Source organism: Gymnodraco acuticeps, unplaced genomic scaffold (genome assembly GCF_902827175.1).
Source record: "Gymnodraco acuticeps unplaced genomic scaffold, fGymAcu1.1, whole genome shotgun sequence".
Taxonomy (NCBI): Eukaryota; Metazoa; Chordata; class Actinopteri; order Perciformes; family Bathydraconidae; genus Gymnodraco; species Gymnodraco acuticeps.
This window is the reverse complement of record NW_022990138.1, coordinates 17,945-41,340: the sequence shown is the minus strand read 5'-3', so window position 1 is coordinate 41,340 and position 23,396 is coordinate 17,945. Positions and strand designations below refer to the sequence as shown.

Below are 23,396 nucleotides of genomic sequence, written 5' to 3'. Positions count from 1 at the left end.
CTGCTTCAAGCATGCCATTGATGAAATAATGTTTACAGTTCACACTTACCCACAATTCTCAGCGGTGTGTATTGATATCAGAGGGCTCATTTTACACAAAACCTGCACAACAACTGCTGCTTTGAAAACAAAATATGTCCTTTATTGACCCTAATCCCTAGATGAGTGCTTGTAAATGGAAGCAGGGGATTCATTGATTGTCTATTGTCAAATATAATAAGCCAACCAAGGGGTGTATTTAAGAAATGCATAATTTAAGTGTAACTCTTATATTTTGTTGTCTTATTTTGTTTAATACATGTATTCTCCTCTTGTTTAATTATTTACGCTAGTTTTTGCCATTTTAAATAATAAATGGCCCTTTTTTTGCTCAAAGATTCATTATTATAAGCTCATATATTTATACTGAGAGTGATTCAATCGTTAAAATTACATTCTGGATGAAGCTTGGTGTTTATACATTTACCTTTATTACAACACTGTTTCAAACCACATGTGATCTGCTGTAGCTGCTTGTGCAAAATAATCGAAAATGCAAATGCAATTACAAAAAAGGAGAAAATGGGGGATGCAAAATGTTGTAATAATGCCGCAGTCTGCACTGATGTGTGCAAATAAACACTGCGGCAAAGATCGAACCCACACACACACACACACACACACACACACACACACACACACACACACACACACACACACACACAGTGGTCTATAAGCAGAAATGCTTCTGAATAGCACCCTGACTGTCCCTATTTTAACTCGGAGCGATGTCATTGGCGATGGTGGGTTTGTTTACCATATTTGGCGAGGTAGTAACACAGCGCGCCTGGGAATTGGACGAGAGCGGCCGTCATTCACAAAAAGTCTGCCTTCTGGAGCTTTACAAACAAAGCGAGGGCTCACGGGAGTTGTAGTCCAAAACAAACCGTGCTGCACTCAGATTGCTCGAGTAGGAGTGGGAATGTCCCTCCTCTGCGGTGACTTGAACGCCACATATGCTGTATTATATAAAATGTGCTTACTATGATTCACTATGATTATTATTACTACTGGCTGCTACTTCTTAGTTAGACCATATTGCTGTCACAATAATCTGTATGTGATTTAATTGTAGGCCTAAATATTGTTATCTAACACACTACATTCTACATGTTACACGTATTTAATTTGTTAAATACTGCAGCTCCTAACTTAACCTGCAGTGGACTTCTGTACTATTATCTAATAGTGTTTCACCTTTACAAGCTTTGATACAACTTGAATGCAGCCATAATTATAATCAAACATATAATATATATTTGTATGAAATGGACCAATCTGTATTTAGGCCTACATTTGGTAGGCCTACATTACCTAAGTATATTTTGATGCCAATACTTTTGTACTTTTACTTGAGAACAAATTTGATTGCAGGTATTTTACCTGTGGTAGAGTATTAGATATTTCGACTTTTTTCCAAGCACAAGATTTGAGTACTTTTTCCACCTCTGACTCTAGACTCTATACTATGTGGGACGAATAAAGGAATTCTGATTCTGATTAAAGCCACGCCGGTCCTGAACCGCTCTACCTAAAAGACTACAAATCCCACAGGGCGACGCTCTCTTCTGATTGGCTGTACCCATCTGTCAATCACGCATTTCTTCCCCTTCCACTACCGCTCCTACTGTAAATATTTGTGTTTGCTCAACCGGCTGTAATGGTAGAGGACTGAGACAGTAGAAACGGAATACAACTAGAGTGAAGCAAGAGAGAAGGAACATAAAGACGACGGTTTGAAAGTCTGCAGCACACGGACACGGGCTTTTCGTCGAAACATGGATGAACTCAAACATCAAGTCATGATTAACCAGTTCGTCCTGACGGCGGGTTGTGCGGCAGACCAAGCGAAGCAGCTTTTACAGGCGGCACATTGGCAGTTTGAGGTAAAAAAAGGGGAAAGAAAACACAGAAGAAAGGCTTTAAAAACATTAGCAAACGACGGGGTAACAATAGCAACACGGCCGTTAGTTTGAACCGACCTTTAGTTCCAACTGCTAACCAACAGACACTTTTCCAGGCTGTGTTATTTCAACACAAAACAAAGCATTTAGTGTCCTTTTTCGGCCCACTTTTTTTATTTAAAGTGTGCATTAGGTAGATTTAAGCAGCGGGGAACACACAGTACTACAGTAAGCGTATAGCTACCATATCCAATTAGACTTTACTCTAGATTAAATACTATAATCCGACACATGACACAGGCGAGGCCAGCGAGCTCTTACGCAATACATCCTGTAGTATATTTGTATTAAATTATGTAGCCTAGGGAAATTGTATTTTGTGGAGAGCATTCAAATGTTTTCAGCATTGTCTTTATATCGTGTGTTATTCAGATACTCAACTGTCTTTTATATTGTGAATTTGTATTCAGTTGCTGTTAATGTAATGTATGTATGTCTATCTATCTAATGATAATCGTCGTGTTGTATCGACCAGCCTGCAAAACAGTGCATATTTGTTTAGCCTGCAGTGAAGCGAATATAGATGTATCTGCATATATCCTCGCTGCAAGCTCTTTGTATTGTTTATTTTATTATTTACATCGACACAGAGATAAGCAATGTCTGTTCAATGCACTTAAAACCTACAAATAACTGCCTAAAATGTCATTTACTTCATCTCTTTTGTCATTATAGACTGCCCTCAGTGTCTTTTTTCAAGAAACAAATATTCCATACGGCCATCATCATATGGTGAGTGATTATATATATATATATATATATACACAATATACATTGTTCTGTCTGTTTATGTAATTACAGCAAATCCCAATTTCAAGCTAGTGATGTTTTGGGTGGGATGGGGGAGGATAACCAGCCCCTATAGGCCAACAGGGATGATGTTGTACTAACAATAACAAAGCACATGTCGGCCATGTTGTGAGCTTCCAGAAATAAACACACAGGCAGGCAGCAGCACTGCGAGGTGTGTGTGTGTGTGTGTGTGTGTGTGTGTGTGTGTGTGTGTGTGTGTGTGTGTGTGTGTGTGTGTGTGTGTGTGTGTGTGTGTGTGTGTGTGTGTGTGTGTGTGTGTGTGTGTGTGTGTGTGTGTGTGTGTGTGTGTGTTGTGTGTGTGTGTGTGTGTGTGTGTGTGTGTGTGGTGTGTTGTGTGTGTGTGTGTGTGTGTGTGTGTGTGTGTGTGTGTGTGTGTGTGTGTGTGTGTGTGTGTGTGTGTGTGTGTGTGTGTGTGTGTGACATATAAAGATGTAAGGAAATCTCCTCTGTTGTTGCATTGTATCAACTGAGGGGCCAAAAGGAAGGAAGCCCCCTCAGTTTCTGGTCAGGACAGAAAAAATGTCTCCTTCCAGAAAGAGGACAGCTGCCTCTCACAAATAGATCCCCTTGCAGTTGCGTTTGCCTTGAGTTATCCGGCTGATTGGGTTATTGCTGCCCTCGACACCACCACATATATCAGGGACTTTTAAGGGAAGACAAAACAGTGCACATTCACACACAGGGGCTGGACTTTACATTACATTGCATTTAGCTGACGCTTTTATCCAAAGCGACTTACAATAAGTACATTCGACCAGGAAGACACAACATTCTGAAACATTAGCAGTACTTGGGCTTTTTAGCAGCCTTTGTTTGCAGCTGCATGCACCGCAGCATCCAGCAACAGCTGCCCAAGCGTGACATAGATGTGGTGGGGGGGGGGGTTTCTGGACTGCAACTGTAGATCATTTTAAATCTCTGCTTGTGTGTGCGTTTAGCCATCAAACTGCTGAAGTGAAGGAGATGGTGGATAATAGGGGATGTGATCTTTATTGCATTGTGTGAGAGTGTGTGTGCATCTATAGCCTCCGAGGTGTGCAATATCGCCAGTCAGCGTAGGAACGGCTCGCCCTGAGCTGGATCATTATTATAGCAAAGGCAGCCAGTCCTCCTTTATTACCTGATCAAAAAAGAACAGCATCTCAGCGCTCTATGTAGCTCAGGAAACGTCTCACTTTAATTTAGAGAGTAAACAATCTGCCAAGAGCTGTTCTGATTTGTGTGACAAATAGGGCTGAGCTTGATTGCTGCAGACACTGGATAATGAAAGTCAGAAAGCGTCGTATGTTTGTTATTGTTACAGACATTGTGTGTGTGTGTGTGTGTGTGTGTGTGTGTGTGTGACACACAACAGACCTACAGTAGGGCCGCGGGTCCAACCTTCCTGCAGCTTATCAGGCCGCAGTGTTCGTGGGTATACAGATCTAATCCACTTTGCTCTACCTCCCTATCTCTGGATTTGGTTTAGAGTACACACAGACAACATTAGGTTACATTTCGGGTTGCACATGCTGTTGCGGCAATGTTTTGCGTTGCGACACACAAACTGAACTCATCCTTGACATTGCTATTTTGGCCAGAAGCCTCGCCCAAACCCCAACGGCCCGACAGATAGCCTGCAGGCGCTCAGCCCTTGGCAGCGCGGCGGGTTAGGACGTCATGTAGGTCAGCTAGTTTACGGATACTGTTCATTGAGCTGCTTTATGCTATTGTTTTGAGGCCTATATGAAGCTGTCACTTTCCCATGTAACATCCTGGAAACAAAAGCACTGTTGTTTAGAGAATTTGAAAGCATTCAAGTTGTTAGCCATCATGACTGATTTTGTTTACCTGCACTTCACTAATGCATCATTTGTGCATTGTATTCCAGAGGTTTACACCCTGTATCAAATAGTGAGGTGAGCTCGCTTACTCATCAGTAAAGTCTTGTATAATGCAGTGGTGGGCGGAGGATTTAAATAAAGCCCTTGTCATTATTATTTCCTTTTAGCGCTCCCAGACCCACGGGAGTGCCTGTGCTTTGGCACACGATGTAACAGAGCTACAGTCTCTGCACAGACACGCATTAAGACTCGGCTTGTTGTTGCATACACGTGTAAAGTACGTCTGTTTCAGTCACATATGATGGATTTCGGACAGATTCTTTATTCATTATCTGTGTTTTGAATAAAAACGATCTATCTAAAAAACGCTATTTGCACAATGCTAGTATTACCAGGGGAGCTCATTTGATTTAGAAAGAATTCTAAGTGTGTTTTTTTGCTCATTCACAAAAGATAAACACGTTTTATTTTACATATTTATTTAGTTTTCTTCTTTTGTTCAGACCCCTTCAGCTTCCCTTCCAGGCTCAAGGGCGTATGGCACTCTCAACTCTTTCAAGGACATGTCGGGGCCCTGCCTGCCAGTAGCTTTGCCGATATCTGTGTTGATAGGTAATAGATTAAGAGCGGTGAATCATAGAAACAGGAAGCGCTCAAACGTTTGTGTGAGTGTATCTAATTTAGCAGTGATTGCATGTCAGCCACAGCTTGTTACAAAAAACATGACTGATAGTGTGTTTAACAAACTTAAACTAGCTTTATTAAATGTCAGGTCTTTAGCAGGAAAAACATTTTTAATCAATGATTTTATCACTGAGCACAATCTCGATTTTATGTTTTTAACAGAAACTTGGATTGAACAAAATAACAGTGCAGCTGTTCTTATCGAATCAACCCCTCCCAACTTCAGTTTTATGAGTCAGGAAAGAATGCATAAGAAAGGGGGTGGAGTTGCTATTATGTTCAATGATGCCCTTCAATGCAGGAAGACATCTTATGGAAACTTTGATTCTTTTGAATATGTGGCCCTCCGGCTGAAATGCTCCTCTCGAGCTCTGTTCCTAAATATCTATAGACCACCCAAATACTGTGCAAGCTTTTTTGATGACTTTACTGAACTGCTGTCTATAGTGTGTATTGACTTTGACCGTCTAGTCATTGTTGGTGATTTTAACATCCATGTTGACAACCCCCAGGACAGAGGGGCTAAAGAACTGTTTTGTGTTCTTGATAGCTATGGACTGACTCAGCATGTGACGGAGCCCACGCACAATAAGGGGCACACTCTGGACTTAATTATCTCAAAGGGTCTGAATATCTCTAAGGTTGTGGTGACTGATGTTGCACTCTCTGACCATTCCTGTGTTTTCTTTGAGAGCTCTATTTCTGTTCACAAAAATGTTCAAAAAGAGGTAACCACAAAGCGATATTTAACTGAAAACACTAGGGAAATGTTTACTCAGAATTTCTCTTCCACACTTGCCCCTGCCAACATCTCAGTAAATGAGCTAGTAGATCATTTTAATTCAAAAATTAAAAATGTTATAGATGCCATTGCTCCAACTAAGGTAAAGGAAGTGTCTGGCAAGAAAATATCTCCATGGAGAAAGGCCATGACCGTGAAAACAGAAAAAAGAGAATGTCGAAAAGCTGAACGCAGGTGGCGAAAAACAAATCTCCAGGTTCACCTTGAAATCTATAAAGAGAGACTTGGCCTCTATAATTTGGAATTGAAAAACGCACGACAATCGTTCTTCTCTGACATCATTACCAAAAACAAAAACAACGCACGTGCCTTGTTTGCTACCGTCGACAGACTAACTAACCCCCCAGTGTCAGTAGCCTCTGAATTTCTATCCACCAGGGCGTGCAATGATTTTGCCTCCTTTTTCACTGACAAAATTCAGAAAATCAGACAAGCAGTCAGTGCCTCTGCATCAGGAACAGCAAATGTGTTGTCCCTATCTCCACTTAACATCAATTCAGACATCATGACACAATTCCATCAGATTAATGATAAAAACCTAGAGGACATTATTCAACTTCTGAAATCCTCCTCCTGCTGCCTTGATATTATTCCAACAGGATTTTTCAAAGATGTTTTGCCTTGCATGGCCTCAGATCTACTTCATATAGTAAACAAATCTCTTCACTCAGGTATTTTTCCACAGGCCCTGAAAACTGCAGTCATTAAACCGCTCTTAAAAAAGAATAATCTAGATGCTTCAGTAATGAACAATTACAGGCCCATATCAAACCTCCCATTTCTAGGTAAAATCATTGAAAAAGTTGTTTTTCAACAGTTGAGTAATTTCTTGCATTTAAATGACTGTTTTGATGTGTTCCAGTCAGGCTTTCGTCCAAACCACAGCACTGAGACTGCTCTTGTAAAGGTCTTTAATGACATCCACTTAAACACAGACAGTGGCAGAACTTCAGTGTTAGTATTATTAGATCTCAGTGCTGCGTTTGACACTGTTGACCACAGCATATTACTAGACCGACTGGAGAACTGGGTGGGACTTTCGGAAACAGTTCTGAATTGGTTTGAATCCTACTTAAAGGACAGAAACAACTTTGTTTCTATAGGTAAATACACATCTGAGTTGACAAATATGACATGTGGGGTTCCTCAAGGCTCCATCTTGGGGCCTCTTCTCTTTAACATCTACATGCTACCACTGGCTCAGATAATGAAGAACAACAAAATAAGTTACCATAGCTATGCAGATGACACACAAATTTACGTAACAATTTCACCAGGAGACTATGCTCCAATTCAAACACTGAGTAAGTGCATTGAACAAATCAATGACTGGATGTGTCAGAACTTTCTCCAATTAAACAAAGATAAAACTGAGGTAATGGTTTTTGGAGCCAAGGCAGAACGTATAAAAGTTAGCGCTGAGCTTCAGTGTGCAATGTTCAAAACAACAGATAAAGCCAGAAATCTAGGTGTAGTCATGGACTCTGACCTGAGTTTCAACAGTCACATTAAAACTGTTACTAAATCAGCCTACTATCACCTAAAGAATATATCTAGGATTAAAAGACTAATGTCACAGCAGGATTTGGAAAAAACTTGTCCATGCTTTTATCTTCAGTAGACTGGACTACTGCAATGGTGTCTTCACAGGTCTCACTAAAAAATCTATTAGGAAGCTGCAGCTAATTCAGAACGCTGCTGCTCGAGTCCTCACTAACACTAAGAAAGTGGATCACATCACTCCTGTTCTGAAGTCTTTACACTGGCTTCCTGTGTGTCACAGAATAGATTTCAAAATACTGCTGCTGGTTTATAAAGCACTGAATGGTTTAGGCCCAAAATACATTTCTGACCTCCTGCTAAATTATGAACCATCCAGATCTCTCAGGTCTTCAGGGACTGGTCAGCTTTCTGTCCCCAGAGTCAGAACTAAACATGGTAAAGCAGCGTTCAGTTATTATGCTCCAAATATCTGGAACAAACTCCCAGAAACCTGCAGGTCCGCTGCAACTCTGACTACTTTTAAATCCAGGCTGAAGACTTTTCTTTTTGTCGCTGCTTTTAATTGAACTATTCATATCTTAGACTGCACTGTAACTTTTATCCATGTATTTTTTCTTTTAATGTTTATTTTATTAGCTTTTCTTTTTAATGACTGATTTTAAATGCCATTTTCTTAATCTCTTTCATTTTTTGTAAAGCACTTTGAATTGCCTTGTGTTGAAAAGTGCTATATAAATAAACTTGCCTTGCCTTGCCTTGCCTTCAGCAGTGCAGAATATAATATTATAAGATATATTATATTAATGAATTATAAATTAAAGTTTTCACAGCATTTGAGTGCAAACTCAGTCACTGTGACTGATTTGCACTGCAATAAAGTCAATATGATATTGTTATTTTGAATAAAAGCAAATGCCTAGCCTTGACTATATATCTGGGGGGTGTCAATTAGGGGTGCACGATTTTGGGAAAACATCTAATTGCGATTTTTCTGACAGATATTGCGATTCGATTCACGATATTTGTTTTTAAGCGACCCAACGGAAGTTTATTGTAAAATGCGGCCATAACTCCGGCTAGGAAGGTCGTATCAACGTGCTCCCGTCTCTAGCACCCCCGCAGCCCGAGCTATGAGTGAAAGAACTAAACTTACAGGAAACTTCCGTTGGGTTGCTTTAAAGTCGAGCTTCAGTTTAAGATTCACCCTGTAATAGAAACATGTGATGGAGCATTACTAACCTGACTCAGAAACCATCTAAAGCTCCATTGGAAGCCATTTGGAAAGGGCGGGCACTTTCAGAAATACTTGGCAGGTGATTGGATCAATCTGTCTATCACCTTCTATGATGGGCCACTTCTGATTGGTTAACAATGGCTGGTACATGTGGAGCACAGCACTTTTGATTGGTGTGGAAGACACACAAGAAAAAAAAGAAATGTAGAAAAAAAAAAATGTTAAAAAAAATCGCAGGCTTTGCGATAAAATCGATTAATCGTTCAGCCCTAGTGTCAATACATCTGAGTAAAGTAGGCAAGGCAATTTTATTTATATAGCACCTTTCAGCACGCGACAATTCAAAGTGCTTTACAAAAATAAAAACAAAAGACAGTAGAGACTAATATTTATATTGTGTATTGTATATTTATGTTTATATAATATTAATGAAGCCCTCTAGCGCCCCTGAATTTGCAAGAATGTGGTCAAAACTTCATTTATAAATCTATTATAATATAATATATTGTATACTGGGAATGAGGCAGAACAAATGTCTGAAGAAAACCAAAAACCCATATTAAATTATTTTCGTTTATTCACGTGGGATTTTTTTTTAAGGACACGACAGATTTGCACGGGATTATGATGACAGACGACCCGCTGCCATTGTCACAAATGACTAGAGGTCCCTAGTTTGTTCTGGTCCCGTGCGAATAGGACTAACGGCTTACATCTTCACTTTGTTACATGATGGACACATGAGCTCAATCCAACCTGCTCTGGTGTTTTTTCTTTTTGCAACCTCTCCCGTCTACTCCCAGTTTTCTCCTCTGCACACACCCTGCCTTTAATAACGCTTCAACCGCGCCACATTCCTACGGGATGCAAAGCTCACACCGACCCAAAATGGACCCTTTCACAGCACAGTAACTAAAAACACAACTTTATATACACTCTTAACTCCTCTTGTTTCCTCCCTCACAACCTCAGTCTGTTTACAGAGGCCGGAACACAAGGCTCTAAAATTCAGTTAGCTGTTTGTTTACTGTCAGAGGATTTTATAATCATGCCCTGTCCTCATCATTTTGTTTTAGCACGAATCTCAAAAGCAGTAACCGCCCACAGAAACCGCAGATCAGCACTCACACTCTGAATGCACGAGTTGTGTTTGTGTGGCTCCTGGCTGTTTGATGCTAATCCTACTTTAGTGAATATCATGCACATATTCTTGCACCCCTGATTTTTTAGTTTTCATGCATATTCTAGGAATGTGCCAAGTAGGGCTGCAACCACTACATATGTTCTTTATTTATAAATCTGCAGATTAATTTCTAGATTTACCCTTTAAACATGTGGTCTATGAAATGTGAGATAATGTCCATTCCAGTTCTGCATAGTCCAAGAAAATCTCTTTAAATGTCTTGTTCTGTAGGTCCAAAATCTTAGTATTCAGTGTTATATAATTGAACACAGAAAAGCAGGATATATCCATATTTGAGAGGCTGATTTTAAATGAAAATTGGGATTTTGTATCTAATTTGAAGCTATTTTTTAAAATGAATCACCTGAATAAAGTCAGTGCTATTGCTGAGACTTGCAACGACAGTTTCAAAAAATCTATTCCTCATTGTCAAAATGATTTGTCATTTGTAAGCAAAATGCCTCAAAATGGCTGCTTGTGTGCAAGGGAAAGATTTTATTCTACATCGATGCACATGAGCAACTAATGGAAATCAGCCGTTGTGACTTTTTAATCATGACCTCTGGACAGTTAAGTCTGTCTATCTTTGAGTACATGTGTCATTGAATTTGGAAGGAAAAACACGGACACAAAACATCAATATCAGCGTTTCCATGATTAACACCGTGTGGGGGATGTACAGCCACTATGAAGTGAATGAATCATCATGTGAGGAGGAAGTAGCCTCGCTGGATGACTTCCACTACTGTCTGGAAACATGTGACCCCATCATGTGACAGGGGGACGACGGAGCTAAGCCACAAAGCCCGCTTCACGTGTGTTATGGCCGTTTGAATAAAGCGGGTCCTCATTCGGCAGCCCTGCAGTGAAGTCAGCAGTGTGGTGTGATGTTAAAGTATGTTGTCTTTAGTAGGTCAGTAGTAGAAATAATCTGCTCAAATATTTCACATCCTCTCATATCTGCGCTCGTACAGTTGATCCCCTTCCTGTTCTCTCGTTGATACGCTGTTATCGCTGTAGAAGAAAAAAGAGACTGTTGTAGTTGCTGCAAGATGTTTTGTTTATTGTCAACACTTTGCAAACTGCACTTTGAAAGCGTCAATTATTTGTGTTAGAAAAAACATACTTTCATTTTGTTTTAATTTAACAAGCAATGTATTGTATTTAAGCAGTATCGCAGCTGAGGACACTTCAAAGGGGCCCTTTACGCTTTTTGGGTTTTATTGGTTTTAGTGCATGTAAATGGTCTGCAGAGGCTTACATCCCTGTGTTAGGGAGTTTCTCTTCCACACACCCCTTGAAACGCCTCCATTGGACTCCTTTGTTAACTTCCTTAACATAGTGACATCACTATAGAACACTCGCTCTTCTATTGGCTTTTGCTCCAACACATTGCACGTTATAGGCTAAGGGGCGGGACATCTCTAAGCTGTTGACCAATCACCGGCCGGCTAACCAAATCTGAGCATTGCAGCCTTTTTTCTTTCTTAGCACTCTTGCCTTTTACACTCAAAGATATGGTTTCCTTTTTAAAACAATAGTGCAGCATAAGCAGTAAGTCACTTGAATAGTTCCTCCTCTTGCTCAACACCACCCAGCCTGGCCTATATTCTGCAAACCAACAGGATCATGAAGAAACAAAACGGCTCGTTGTTTTTACTGAACACTTTTTTATGGTGCTTTTCGTCACCGCCATCACGCACGAAGTGAATGAAACTTACATTTTATGAAGGGCAACGTTCAGTACCGACTAAACGTGTCGTAGCAGGACCGTATTGGGCACAGCAGGGCGGTGATAAAAGGAGGCGTGAGGTTGTTTACGGCTGTTTCCTGGCAATATAAACACCCAGTAGAAGAAAAGATCTGGGTTGTGTGCGTGTGTGTTTTTAAAGGGGTGGTAACTACAAACATTCCGTTATGGTGTCCGGGTGTGGCCATAAAAGAAGGATTTTCTCGAAATCTGCACTATTCTCATCCCTGTAAGATCTCAGTGGGATTTGAAGAGTGCGGTGCGCCCATGCAGAAGGGCAGGGGTATAATTACCTTCATAAGTCATGACAGCACGGACGACTGTCTGCTCCTTTTCCTCTCTCTATATGCGTTCATCATCCCTCTGCACGAGATGGAGGAAGGCTGACTAAACTATATAAAGGAAACTTTGATTGTTTTTTAAATAGCAGCGAGGAATCAATAGCTTCTACTTAATGTAAAATAGGCTAACAGTAAGGCAATGCCAGGTATTGGGGTAAAGATACAACAACACAGTGCTGCTTTGTGTCTGCCACAAAAGAAACAAGGTGCTCTCTGTTCCGCTGCAGACATTTGCTTATGGAAGTTGATTAAGTGCAGACCCATGTGAAATCCAGCTTCCATTGTTTATATATATATATAAGTCTGTGTGCATTAAGATCCCGTGGGTGTGCATGCAACAATGTGACGCATTCAATCTGGTTTATGTTGATAATGGGATTATCTGTTCCTGTATATGCATGGGTGTGTGTGGTAGTATATAAAAGGGGCCTTATTCTGCTAATTTTCAGGTTTGTATTGTATGTAGTTTAATGTTCAAAAAGCTCTTTATTCTTCTCATACTGCCTGTGCTGCAGCACCTCTTTTCACCCTCTGTCTGAAACCAGAGCCCAGTCTGCTCTGATTGGTTAGCTGGTTAGCGGCTCTGTTATGATTGGTCAACCGCTTAGAGATGTCCTGCCCCTCAACCTATCACGTACAATGTGTTTGAGCGCTAGCCAATAGGAGCACAGAGGGAGGGAACACATGGATTTGAGCCTTTGCAGACCATTTACATGCACACAAAACATATAAAACACTATAACACTCTGTTGGAGGAGCCTGTGACCTAAGATTTTCATCGCATAACTGTAGCTATGTTCGTATGACAAAATAAAGAACCTTGAACCAGTAAAGGGAACACACCAAAAGCATAACGGGGCCTCTTTTAATCTAATACATTTTGTAGTTGCAATATTAGCTTCTGAAACTTTGAAGACAAGATCATTTAGATAAAGCGATTATAGTGTCTCATTCAGTCGTACAATAATGATGCTCTCTTTTTGTTTTGTGTTTCAAATCAGGCACACCCCTTACCAATTATCTTTAAAAAGTACAACACTTTCATTCATGCTAGCATGCCCCCCTCCACCCACCACACTCTCACACAATCCTGTGGGAAACTCTGGTCCCTAGAAAGCCTAACCCCCCCCCCTCAGCCAGGCTGTGGTATGTTTAGTTAGATGACGGAAAGAGAGAGTCTAAATTTAAAGTAGAAATCACATTGGAGTTCAGGAAAATCCACTGCAGATAAAGTTATTTTTGGAAGTTTAACAAATGTGCAATGTTTCCAAAGTCAATACGTAACTGTAATCCCAACATTATAACCTAAATATGTTATGAGCTAAACATATAAGCTACATGATTATGATTTTTGCCAAAATGGAGCAGCCACAGTCTGTGGTTGTCTGAAGCCGTGTGTCGTTCAGCAATGTCAGCCACATCTGAAGAGGCTCGGGCTCAGCATGTTCCAGCGTGTTGCCCTGCATGTTTCCTGGAGCACGGCTTCCCAGAAAACCTAACCGCAAACACACACACACACACACACACACACACACACACACAAAGGCGTGTACGCAGACACACACACACAGGAACTTTGGCTGTACAGGGACTCTGGGAATGGGAATCCATGTGGGATGACTGTGCAAGGACCAGATGTGTTTGAGTTGGATTAAGTTTCACACTGATTCTTGGAGTCACTGAGTACACACACACAAACTCACACAGGGGTTAGGTTTATTTGGGAGGATTGACAAGCAGCACATGGGAATTTGTGTGTTGCATAAAGCGAGTGTTGTCATTGTGTTTCAGTGGCCTCTTTTTTATCTGTAGCACTGCAGTGGCTCGGGTCATCCTACTGCTGCTACCTTGTCCTACTATTCCTGAGCCGTCACCTTCCTCAGCCTTTTGTATCCCTTTTCTAATTCCCTGACTTAAATTCATGACCCTTAACTCCTCACCAGCCACCGTTTGATCCTGCTTCCTCTTCAATTCCCACATTAGATCTCTAAGACTTATGGTCCTTACACACCAAGCCGATTTTCGGCGTCGATAGATGTCTGGCCGTCGATGAGCGTCCTGTCGCCCTACTCAGATTGGTGTGTCCCGTCGTGTCTTTTCGGCCGTGCCGACACCTTCAGCCGCCGCTTCAACATGTTGAATCGGGAGACTGTCGGTAAAAGAGATCACTCTGATTGGCTGTTCAGCTTAGCGAATCAGTGCATGAGAAGCTAATCGGAAGTGAGGGACCCAAACAAACGATTAAGAAGGTTCGGGAAAGCCCCGTGAGCTTCTCGCTGTAGAGTGAAAATGGAACACGCTATTTGTTGTTTGTTTATATCACGCGGTCTGTTCTTCTTCTCTCGGTTATCACGCAGTCTGTCTTCCGGTTGTTACCTCTTTTGAATGACGAATACACACTACCGCCACCTGCTGGTAAGGAGAGTTATTGCCACTCACGCATGTGCAGTTCCTACGTGCTACTTGGCCGTCGGCTGAAGTCGTTGCGGTGTGTTTCAGTGCGACTGTTGGCCAAGACGCAGGAGACGTGAGGCGACACAACAGTCGGGTCTGTCGGGACGTGTTCTTTGGTGTCAGCTTGGTGCGTAAACCTTAAGACAGTGACTGGACTTATTTCACCATCAGCAGCTAAAACCCTCTTTAACTGGGCAATTCAGTAATGAACATATTTATTATTGTAATATATTAGACATTGTTCACATTTTGACTTTGACTTCTTATGTTTTTTATTTACAACTTAAAGATTTTATCTTTAAGTTGCACATATTTACTTTAACTACAAATGTTGATATACATATCTTTATTATCTTTTTATTGCCCATGTATGCCCATGTAAGAACTGCTACTGTCACAAAACCACATTTCCCCTCTGATTATTCACTGATATAAACGTTATAATAAAAAAGTAAAACTAAAGTTGATCTACAGTGTGTTTCCCCTTTGGCTCGCTGTGTTTGAGTTTCATCATAACCATTTTGTTCTGCCTGACGACGACCTTTGGCCTAGTACTTTCTGTTGCCAGTAGACAGGCCAAACCCCTTTTTCTAGATATGACTGGGTCACTGAACACCTATTGTTAGTGCGTTAGCCATTGTTGTGAGCAGTGCAGTTGCTGACACAAAACATACGCTCCACTCAGACCCAGTTCTCCGCTCTTCTGCTTTCTTTTCCTTTCTGATCTTCCCTGCCTCTATTTTCATTCTTCTTCTTATTGCACAGTGGGATAATACACTTGCACAGCCTGGCTAATGATCAACTGATTCCCTCGTGAGCACAAACCCAAACATATCCCTATGTGTATATAATATGAACTCACTCCCGGGCTCAGCTGCTAGAATCTGGGCGAGGTTGCAGGAGTGAGGGGTCATCATGGGGAAGGAAGAGACACTTGAAACGTACAGCAGCACCTGTCAAATCCTGTATTTAGTTCAAGAAAACAAACAACGACGTCCAGACACTCCCATAAAACCTGAGTGTCACCTCCTGTTGATGGGACATACAAACAGACGCAGAGTGGCTCGTCTGGTTTAGCGATGTGTTTTTTGGTGTCATTATTAAACCTCCATTAGATAGTAAGGTGTAAAGGAATGGCTGCTCTTCATGCTCAGATTGGAGAGGATGTGGGCAGACAAAGATAAAGTATCTCTGAGATTAAACTGTATATGTAGCATTAGTTGTAGTTTTATCAATTTGTCCACACATGCCAGCTTTTGCTTTGTTTATTTATTTAAGATATGTGTTATCAGTTGAGGAGAAAACAGCAAAAACCAACCATGAAGCAGTAAACTAGTTAGTTATTTTAAATCTCAAAAACACATCTTTAGGGTCTAAGGCAGGGGGGTCAAACTCAAACACACAGTGGGCCAACATTAAAAAAATGGGTACTCGTCGAGGGCCGGACTGGTTCAATGTTTATTGCTGAATTTATTGAAATGAACTTATTGCACATATTAAACCTGGAACTAACAAAGCTTAAATGGTTGCCTATAAAAACAACATTTAATAATCAGTTGCATTCATTTCTTATGGCTCTATCTGCAGCTTTCCCAGAGTCATTTCTTATGAGTACATTTTCCCACAGGCCAACAACAGCTTCAAAAAAACTATTCCCCTCAAAGAGAAAACCAAACATGCCCTGTTGTCCTGAGAGAGAAAGTGCAGAAGGAAACATCCATTAAACTCAGTGTGCTGCTCTGTGATGCTAGCTCAGATACTTGGCATCTCATCTTGGGTGCAAGGTCATCAATGTTTGGGGTCAGGCTCTGAGCGGAGGAGACCCTCAGGATGGAGTGAAGGTGTGCGTGCAATATACCGGAGGGCCAGATCTAATAGTGATTAGAAATGATCCTGCGGGCCGAAATTAAATCCACCAAGGGCCTGATTTGGCCCCCGGGCCTTGAGTTTGACACATGTGGTTTAAGGTGTTCAACAATATGTAAGGTGTCCCTTTATGGTGATGTTCAGTAACTAATGCAAAGCAGATATATAGGCTGTTGCCTGGCATTCTTTGGTTTGTTTTTTTAAAAAGATCTCCATTTCCAAGTCGGTTATACATGAAAATATTTGATTTCTCAAGCATACATGCAGGGAAGCATTTGTATTTACATCTGATAATCCCCCCCCTCAGCACAGTCACATGCTTGGTAATTCATCATGGCTGCATTGAGATCAAACTGCAGCTCTGCAGCTACCAACAGAAAGCTAGGCTGCATCTTAGAAACACTCCCTATTTAAACATTTAACAGGCAGAATCATTTACAGTTAATTTAGCGCCTGACTTCTCGTCTTTATTCCATCTACTCTCCCACTGGGTTTCTGTTGGCTTCCCCTTTTTTACTTCTCTCTTTTATTAACTTTAATCTGCCATGCTTTTCCATTTACCCCTCATTTCCACAGTCCTCACAGGGCATCAGTCAGAATCAGCCCTACCATTACATGAATGTACAGCAGCAGAAGCAATACACTGCACTCACATAGGGCTGAACGATGAATCGATTTTAAATCGAAATCGCGATTTGAAATGATGCGACTTTAAAGCCTGCAATTTTCTGTAACTTTTATTTTTTTTTAAATTACAAAATGTTGTTTTTGTTCTTCTTGTGTGTCAGTCATCCACACTAATCAGAAGTGCTGTGCTCCACATGTACCAGCCATTGTTAATCAATCAGAAGTGGCCCATGACAGAAGGTGATAGACAGATTGATCCAATCACCTGCCAAGTGCTTCTGAAAGTGCATGCCCTTTCCAAATGGCTTCCAATGGAGCTTTAGATGGTTTGGTGAAACAAAGCATCTGGGTCAGGTTAGTAATGCTCCATCACATGTTTCTATGACAGGGTGAATCTTAAACTGAAGCTTGACTTTAAAGCAACCCAACGGAAGTTTCCTGTAAGTTTAGTTCTTTCACTCGTAGCTCGGGCTGCGGGGGTGCTAGAGACGGGAGTACGTTGATATGACCTTCCTAGCCGGAGTTATGGCCGCATTTTACAATAAACTTCCGTTGGGTCGCTTAAAAATAAATATCGCAAATCGCAATATTTGTCAGAAAAATCGCAATTAGATGTTTTCCCAAAATCGTGCAGCCCTACACTCACATCCACAATATGTCTTTTGTGCAATCCATAAATGGAAAAGTGTATTTTGTTGCATCCTTGTCTGTGGTTATTGAGGTTTTCACTGCCAGATTACAAGTAAATCCGGCCCCGAATGTCAGTCATTGAATGCTACACAGTCTCACTAGTTGCTTGTTTATTGGCTTGGAAATAGTCCTGGTAAACTGTCATCTGTTGAGGTTACATATCTGGGAAGCATGTTGTCAAAACACTTCCCGTAACCTTACCGTAGCTAAACATGGCCGACTCGTCTGTGCTCTTTGCCAGTAATTTGATATATCGAGTCGGCATTTCACAGGCAAGGCAAAGTATAACCTCCATTTGTCTTGGCCAACATTCGTCCACTTATGTCCATAAAACATTGCTTTTTGTGGTCATTTGAGTTGCTAGGTCTATCATACTGTATATGCAGCACTCAGGACACAGACCTGCATTATCACTGTTGCCAGATTTGAATGGGATTGTTCTCACATGTCCTAACAAACCAAACAAAAGGAGGGACTATTTCCTGAAGCATACACATGTTTGACGTTGATGAACCAAAGACTAGTCCAGACCTGATGAAGGTGAAAGCTCAGCATCCTCCCACATTTCTAACCCTAACCACCAGTTAAAAGAGGCGCAGTCACCGGTTAGTATCTCCTAGGCCAAGTTTAACCTCCATTTGTCTTGTTAGTCTTAGCTCGGCCAACACTCGTTCATTCGTTCGTTTTGGCCATAAAACACTTTTTGTATATATTAAAACATACTGTAAGCAGCAGTTCATATCTTTGTTATCCTTTTTTTCTTAACCTTAATTGGATTCGATATGACTTGATGTTCTTTCCAGTATTATACAGCTTTCCATCCTTAGTCATAGTTTGAGTGTAACATTTGGATTAAGAGCATTTTGACAGATGTGACCCAAAACTATTAAGGAGAATAATGCTGATTTGAACACATTGTGGATCAAATCCATCAAATCCTACACATTTGTCCCGAAATATATATTTGTTTGCCTCATCAGATTAGACTCAACTAACAAAAACACATAATTCCTCAAACCATGAGTGACTTTGCATTCTGCTCACCAGATGACCAAAACATGTTTTGAAGTGGCCGTGAATGCAGACTCCTCGTCTTCTGTTTGCAGTTGTCCGCCATGTGTTATTCTAAGGAGTTGGCAGACTTGCTGTAGTGAAGAAACATTTCCCGACAGTCACACTTACCAGCCACCGTCAGCATGTGTTATTGTGAATAATACCCAAACTCTTAAGTATCACATGTCATAACTATCTTATTTTTATAAAGTTTGGGATCCAGCTTAAAACAAAATCCAAACACACAACTATGTTTATGTAAAACAAGTGTCATTTTGCATGTGCTAAAATGATGTTATTGTTACAGCTGTACGAATGATGCTGACGTATGAATTACACTGAACGGCTTGTCTCACATATCTCTCTGCACAGTTTCCTGCAAGTGCCGACTTACAGCGTGTGAAGTGGGAAGTGAGAGAAAATATGGAGAAGGGAGACATGTTTTGGGTTCAAACTAATCTTCTTAACTCGGTAAACAATGTAGAACAACTTTAGTTTCCAGCAAAGTATTGTTTGGCAAATTGTGATGAGAAGAATTAATAATACAGCAATCATTGGTCAACCTTGTTCCTCAAGAGATGGTGAGCAAACAAGAGATGATACAAGAGAAATAAGTTGACGTTTTGACCATATTTGGCTTTAGAAATTGTGAAATATTAATTAAAACAATAATACACAAATATCAGCTGGAACTTTATCAACAATGAGTTTCTCAGTACTGCTTTAATTTGACTTGTTTGGTCAATAAGGAAGTATGATGTCAGGGATGACGTATTTACCAGGAAGTAAGCTGCGCATGGGTTCCGTCGACTAAAAAGCAACGGGATTTCTCCATAGGGTTTTTGAAAATAGCTCGGAATAAGATCTGTGGAAAACGAACCTGTTTGATAAATCCACGGTTTGTTCAGCCGGATAATCTCCACATGTCTATCCTACTTTTATAATTTTCTAATCATAAATCTAATGGCCAGAAGCTACATGCTAACTTTATGCTATAAAGGAACTACAGCCGAGTCCAGCAGCACGACTTCAACGTCACGCCAACTTAAGATCCATATTCAAACATACAGATTCTAAATGGAACAAGTTGAAGTGTTTGTTTGAACAGTTTGCAGGAGGCAGGTACTTGCTTTCAAGCAGAACAGGGCAAACAAACTTAGAGGAGTGTTTACGTGTTCGGCGTAATGACGTACAACGGCCTCCACAACTTCTGTAGTCCTATTCAGCCACTTGGTAACAACCATCGTTTTTCAGACACGTCAACTCTTCAGAAATCACCAGCGGGGTCACTGCTGATGTGTTTAATGTCGTAGAACAAAACGTGACCCGTCTCTTCAACGGGTTTCAACCACAGACCTTATTTCCAGCTATTTTCCAAAACCCTATGGAGAGATCCCATTGGCTCTCAGACGAGGGAACCGGAAGTGGTAAAATGCTGACTCACTACCGGGTTTTAGGACTCATCACCTTTCGAAATTGCAGTAAATCCAATATTTGGTAATGTTGAAATATGCATAATGTTTTTCTGAATAAAGTATTATGGTGCTGCAAAGAAGTCCAGTTGTTTTAGAGACTCAATTAAAAATCCTTGTTTTGTTCATATCCTCTTAAAATCATTTACTCCAACATCATGAATCATATCTCACAAACTCACCTCTTCAATCTGGCTTTTAATGTGTGATTGTTTTTGTATTATTTGACTTTAACTTTAACTATATATTTATTTGTTGTTCCTTTCTTTTCTTTTCACTATATCTGTAAAGTGTCTTTGAGCACCTGTGAAAGCGCTAACAAAATACATCTATTATTATTATATCAGAATTGCTTTATGGGTCAAAAAATAGGGGGTGGGTGTGGGGGCTGGACAGCGCCACAGATCTCCGTCCCGTCAACAGGAGATCTGTACTGCTTCCTCATAACAACAGTAGCCATGGCAACCCCTCTCTGTTGGCTGTGTTTTGAACACAAACACGTCTCTCCATCTGTGTGTCTTGCAGAAATGGTTGGACCTCCCTGCAGTAACACACCTTCTGTTGTGTGTGCTGCGACATGCATGTTATTTGTAACACTCCTACCTACATTTGAGTTCTTATTTTTATACTTATTAGCCTTGTGTGAACTCTGACCTGTCCTATCCTATCCAGTGTTTCCCTCGTGTTGCTGTTGCTGCTTTGACTACTGCATTTCCCTACAGGGATTTACAAAAGCAATGCAGCTTTACAAAAACATTAAAAGACAAAGTGTAACAAATGGACTACAAGATTAAATGCATACAAAATGCCAAGACAGCACAAATTAAAGGAAGATAAATGGAATAAGACCGGTATAAAATACAAGAATAAAATGTACAGCAAAGTATAACTAATGTGGTTCTATTGGCTAGCGCTTCAACACATTGTATGGGATAGTCTTAGGGGCGGGACATCTCTAACAGCAGACAGAGCCGGCCAGCTAACCAATCAGAGCAGACTGGGCTCTGGTTTCAGACAGAGGGTGAAAAGAGGTGCTGCAGCACAGGCAGTGTGAGAACAATAAAGAGCTTTTTGAACATTAAAGCATGGAGACATGTAGAGACACTACATACTGATATACACCTGAACATCAGCAGGAGAGGACTCTTTAAAGTAGAGACACTACATACTGATATACACCTGAACATCAGCAGGAGAGGACTCTTTAAAGAAGAGACACTACATACTGATATACACCTGAACATCAGCAGGAGATGACTCTTTAAAGTAGAGACACTACATACTGATATACACCTGAAAATCAGCAGGAGAGGACTCTTTAAAGTAGAGACACTACATACTGATATACACCTGAACATCAGCAGGAGAGGACTCTTTAAAGTAGAGACACTACATACTGATATACACCTGAACATCAGCAGGAGAGGACTCTTAAAGTAGAGACACTACATACTGATATACACCTGAACATCAGGCAGGAGAGGACTCTTTAAAGTAGAGACACTACATACTGATATACACCTGAACATCAGCAGGAGAGGACTCTTTAAAGTAGAGACACTACATACTGATATACACCTGAACATCAGCAGGAGAGAACTCTTTAAAGTAGAGACACTACATACTGATACACCTGAACATCAGCAGGAGAGAACTCTTTAAAGTAGAGACACTACATACTGATATACACATGAACATCAGCAGGAGAGGACTCTTTAAAGTAGAGACACTACATACTGATATACACCTGAACATCAGCAAGAGAGGACTCTTTAAAGTAGAGACACTACATACTGATATACACCTGAACATCAGCAGGAGAGGACTCTTTAAAGTAGAGACACTACATACTGATATACACCTGAACATCAGCAGGAGAGGACTCTTTAAAGTAGAGACACTACATATTGATATACACCTGAACATCAGCAGGAGAGGACTCTTTAAAGTAGAGACACTACATACTGATATACACCTGAACATCAGCAGGAGAGAACTCTTCAAGTAGAGACAATACATACATGATATACACCTGAACATCAGCAGGAGAGGACTCTTTAAAGTAGAGACACTACATACTGATATACACCTGAACATCAGCAGGAGAGGACTCTTTAAAGTAGAGACACTACATACTGATATACACCTGAACATCAGCAGGAGAGGACTCTTTAAAGTAGAGACACTACATACTGATATACACCTGAACATCAGCAGGAGAGGACTCTTTAATAAAAGGCAGCAGCAAAAAGAAAGCAGCTTGTTTATCTTAGCGTTTATTGAAGGTTTAACTTTCTCAACAAGAACAACTTGACTGTATATTTCTGTTCTGCTGTGGGTGGGAGTCGATCTTTTCCTTTTTTGATTATTTCTTTCCCTAAATGACCCTTCTCGATGGTTAGCTTCTAAAGGCGACAGGCACCCACTTGTTTGGGTTAACTGAGCTGACTCTTCTCAAATTACCACTCTTATGTGTTTTGGAGACATTTAACTGAGTCACAGTAGCCTCAATTTCGAAACAAGTTTACCTCACCAGACCTCTCGCCTTGTGTTTCCTAACAGCAGTGAGCTTACATGCACCCACACAATAAACAGTGGTTGCAAACTGCTTTGTTATTCTGCCTTGCCCAGTCGCTGTGTATTTACTCAATGTTTGCTCACAGATATCTCACAGCTGATTGTTCACGATGGCGGCTGCTTGCTCTGTTGTATAGTTCTTATCAAGCTTTATTTCTGTGTAATTACACACTGCTGTTAGGGGTGTTAATAATCAACCCTGCGACCGCTACGACGATAAGATTTTTTATTAATGTTTTCATTTAAGCAGAAAGCAGCTGAGTGGAGCAGCTTGGAGATAAAATGAGAATGAAATGAAAAAGGTTTTATAATACCTAATAATAACACAGTATTACCCTAGTTGCGCTAAAACTTGCTAAAACATCGCATTAGATTTTAGTGTTCTTAGTGTCTTAAATCTTTAGTTTTTTGTTGATATTTAGATCACAGCGGTGCGGTAAAGCGACTGCAGTACCGCTCCCGCTGCTCCGATTCTCCGGCCCATCTCACGCTCCATTGTTCCCTCACTCGAGAACAAGACC

The 23,396-nt window shown here is 40.7% G+C and overlaps 1 protein-coding gene across 1 annotated transcript in view; it reads left to right on the top strand.

The window, feature by feature from the left end:
* Positions 1-1,650: 1,650 nt before the first annotated feature.
* ubald1a (UBA-like domain containing 1a) overlaps positions 1,651-23,396 on the top strand; it is a 29,762-nt gene continuing 8,016 nt past the window's right edge. The window contains exons 1-2 of the mRNA XM_034217138.1: positions 1,651-1,925; positions 2,679-2,735. Of these exons, the coding sequence (XP_034073029.1) occupies positions 1,818-1,925; positions 2,679-2,735 (165 nt within the window). The 5' untranslated portion in view covers positions 1,651-1,817. The remainder of the gene's footprint in view (positions 1,926-2,678; positions 2,736-23,396) is intronic.